General features: G+C 53.3%; 1 protein-coding gene across 1 annotated transcript in view; it reads left to right on the top strand.

The window, feature by feature from the left end:
• CHGG_04266 (uncharacterized protein) overlaps positions 1–1320 on the top strand; it is a gene marked incomplete at both ends in the record, with an annotated part of 2179 nt that extends 859 nt beyond the window's left edge. The window contains 4 exons of the mRNA XM_001223479.1: positions 109–753; positions 881–993; positions 1066–1159; positions 1311–1320. Coding sequence (XP_001223480.1) covers positions 109–753; positions 881–993; positions 1066–1159; positions 1311–1320 — 862 coding nt within the window. The remainder of the gene's footprint in view (positions 1–108; positions 754–880; positions 994–1065; positions 1160–1310) is intronic.
• Between the last annotated feature and the right edge of the window lie 1346 nt (positions 1321–2666).

Here is a 2666-nt window from a genome sequence, read left to right as displayed (position 1 = left end):
AACAAAAAAAAACAATTAAGACAAAAGAAAAAACACATACCCCAATTACGGACGACCACCACCCCCACCACTACCTCACTAACCATCAAACAACAACCAACCAAACAGGGCCGACACCCTCCAAAGCATTTGCCTGTCCACCCCCCTCGCCTACACCCCCCTCACCCCCACCCCCACCACCCACCTCACCACCCCACCGTCCTTCCCCGCCGGCGACCAGCTGCGCTCCTGCCCGCTGCTGCTCTGCGACGGCGAGGATCTGTCGCTCGCGGCGCGGTATGTTGATCCGGCTACTCGTGCGGAACTGGTTGCTGCGTTGAGGGGGGCGTGGGGGGTGTTTGCAGGGTTGTTTTTGGGGGGTTTGGGCGGTGGTTGTGATCGGGGGGGTTCGCCTGGCTCGGATGCGGATGCCGGCTCGGGGTGGAGTAGTGATGGGAGTACGGCCGTGGGCGGCGGGGAGGGGGAGGTGGATGGCGGGGTGCTGGACTCCGTACCGGTTACGGTTGGAGGTTGGGATGGCCTCGCTGACGGCGGCTGGTGTTTGTCTGTTCCAAATCTGGATTTGGTTCCGGTTTTGTCGCCAAACAGCGTGCCGGCCCGCCTGCTGGAGACATGCGTTCTGGCGACGCGCATCATGCGCAACACGCTGGCTGACAGGTTGGATGGGTTGGATGATCCCCGGAATGGGCTTGATGTGTTGGTCATGTATGAGAATGTGCGGTTTGTGGGGCTGAAGGCGTGGACGGGGCTGCCGTATGTTTATGTTTGGGTGTAGGTTGCCCCCTCTTTCTCATATTCCTCCTTTTCTTTTTATTTTTCTTTCTTTCCCCGGTGCTGGCAACCAAAGTTGGGTGTAACGCTAACTTACGGCTGTTACCAGGAACCTCATCGGCTTTGCGGCCTCTAGGGATATGCACATGAGGTCGTACTTCATTGCCGAGGTTGTTCGCTGCGCTTTCAGCTACGGCTGCTACCAAATGGAGGTCTTCCAGGGTATGTTCCTCGTTTGTTTGGTTTGTTTACCGGGTCATGCAAGAATGGGTAACTGACTCTAGTGCGTGCTAGCTGTGCTCAGGAATTTCCTTCATCTCCGCAACGCCATCGCCGGCCGCAAGATGGCCATGGATGATTACACCACTGGAAGGGTCCTAGGACTGGCGTAAGCGGATTTCTGCTTTGGTTGTCAACTTAAACTACTAGCCAGCAGGCCGAGCAAGAGAAACTGGGAGTGGTGATCAGCGCTAGCAACTTCTCGATGTTCCCATAGATTCCTATAAATAGCAATGATTTTCTATTTTTGTATGTTCAAGTCGATCATAGAAGTCGATCATATGGTCTTGACATCGAAACTCAAAACCAAGCGGAACTTACCTCCTCTGTCAGGTCTTCGAAGAGATACACTTCCCACCTGGAATCCCCCAGGTAACAAGTGACACCCACGTCAGTTTCCCTACATAGAAGTCAGACTTTCTGTTAACACGATGAGATAAGGTTTTACATCGTCTGTTGCGCACCGCCCCTTTCCCTCCAAGAGGCCCGCCAAGATCCTGGGCCAGGCATGTCTGCGATCTAGCCTGCTGCCGGCTATTTTGAAAGTATTAGGTTTCAACAATCATAATCCGTTTTACGCTCCCGTCTCCCTGTTCTTGCGACCTCTCTCCGCTGCCGACCTACTGCCCGCAAAGTGGTGAGCTTCCGATGACTAGGGCTGGGGTTGAGACCGACGATAGATTTTCCGTCCACAACGAAACGGGAAAGCCAGTGGTGTCGTATTTGAAACCGGATAGGGGATTAAAGTTCGGGGCCCTCGGCCTTGGGTCCGTCATGGTAGCATCAGCCGCGCTGGATGCATCTCGCATGCCAAGCGCCCCAATCGTGATCTTCGCGGCTAACTGTTCTTGTCTATGTGATTGCGCCTCAACAAACGATACCTCTCGGCCAGTTTGATAATGCCGGAAGGGAAGAACTTTCAAACTTTTCGTGGCCTTATGGACATCGCCGCCAAGGTCGCCCAGCTTCCAACCAGTACAAGGTCTGCTTGTTCCCATACCTAAGTAGTAACTACCTAACCTTTAGCGTCAACAGTACTCCAAGAGCTCGGAGTCTTGCTGCCGGTGGCAAGGTCGAGTTAGCCCCGAGAAGACTTGGCATTGACATGGGGGATTTTCTTGTGTCCAAAAAGATATTTGTCAAGTCTTTTAACGTAAGGGTAACAAACAGAGATTTGAAAATGAGCTTGGAAGATGGGAAATAGGTCAAGTAGTAGCGGGGCTCTTGGAGGTTGTATCACATATCACATGCAATCAAGCTTGAGAATCATAACTCAAAGAAACGGTAAAGTATTCTTTTGCGCTTTGAATCTCAGTTCAAAATGCGAACCGCTCGCCTTCTAAGTTCTCGCTAGGTGGACAAGGTTGGGGTACCGGAACCTCGAAGCTCCAGACCGTGGTTCTGGAGTCCTTGTTTCAACTTCTCAGCTCCCGGGGTCCTCTCATTGGAGCGCATCACCGCGGGAGAATACGTGGAGACACTCACAAGGTAACATTGCAGAATTGCCGCATGATCACCACCGGCATTGCCGTCTGGTGCGCTTCCCCGGATTATTTCTCTCTTCAGCGTCGGTGCCAAGCGGAAGACGGCCGCTCCGGCTACCCGGTTTGGCCGTT

This window comes from Chaetomium globosum, genomic scaffold (genome assembly GCF_000143365.1).
Source record: "Chaetomium globosum CBS 148.51 scaffold_4 genomic scaffold, whole genome shotgun sequence".
NCBI lineage: Eukaryota > Fungi > Ascomycota > Sordariomycetes > Sordariales > Chaetomiaceae > Chaetomium > Chaetomium globosum.
The sequence above is the reverse complement of the archived record's forward strand: the minus strand, read 5'-3'. Positions and strand labels throughout refer to the sequence as shown.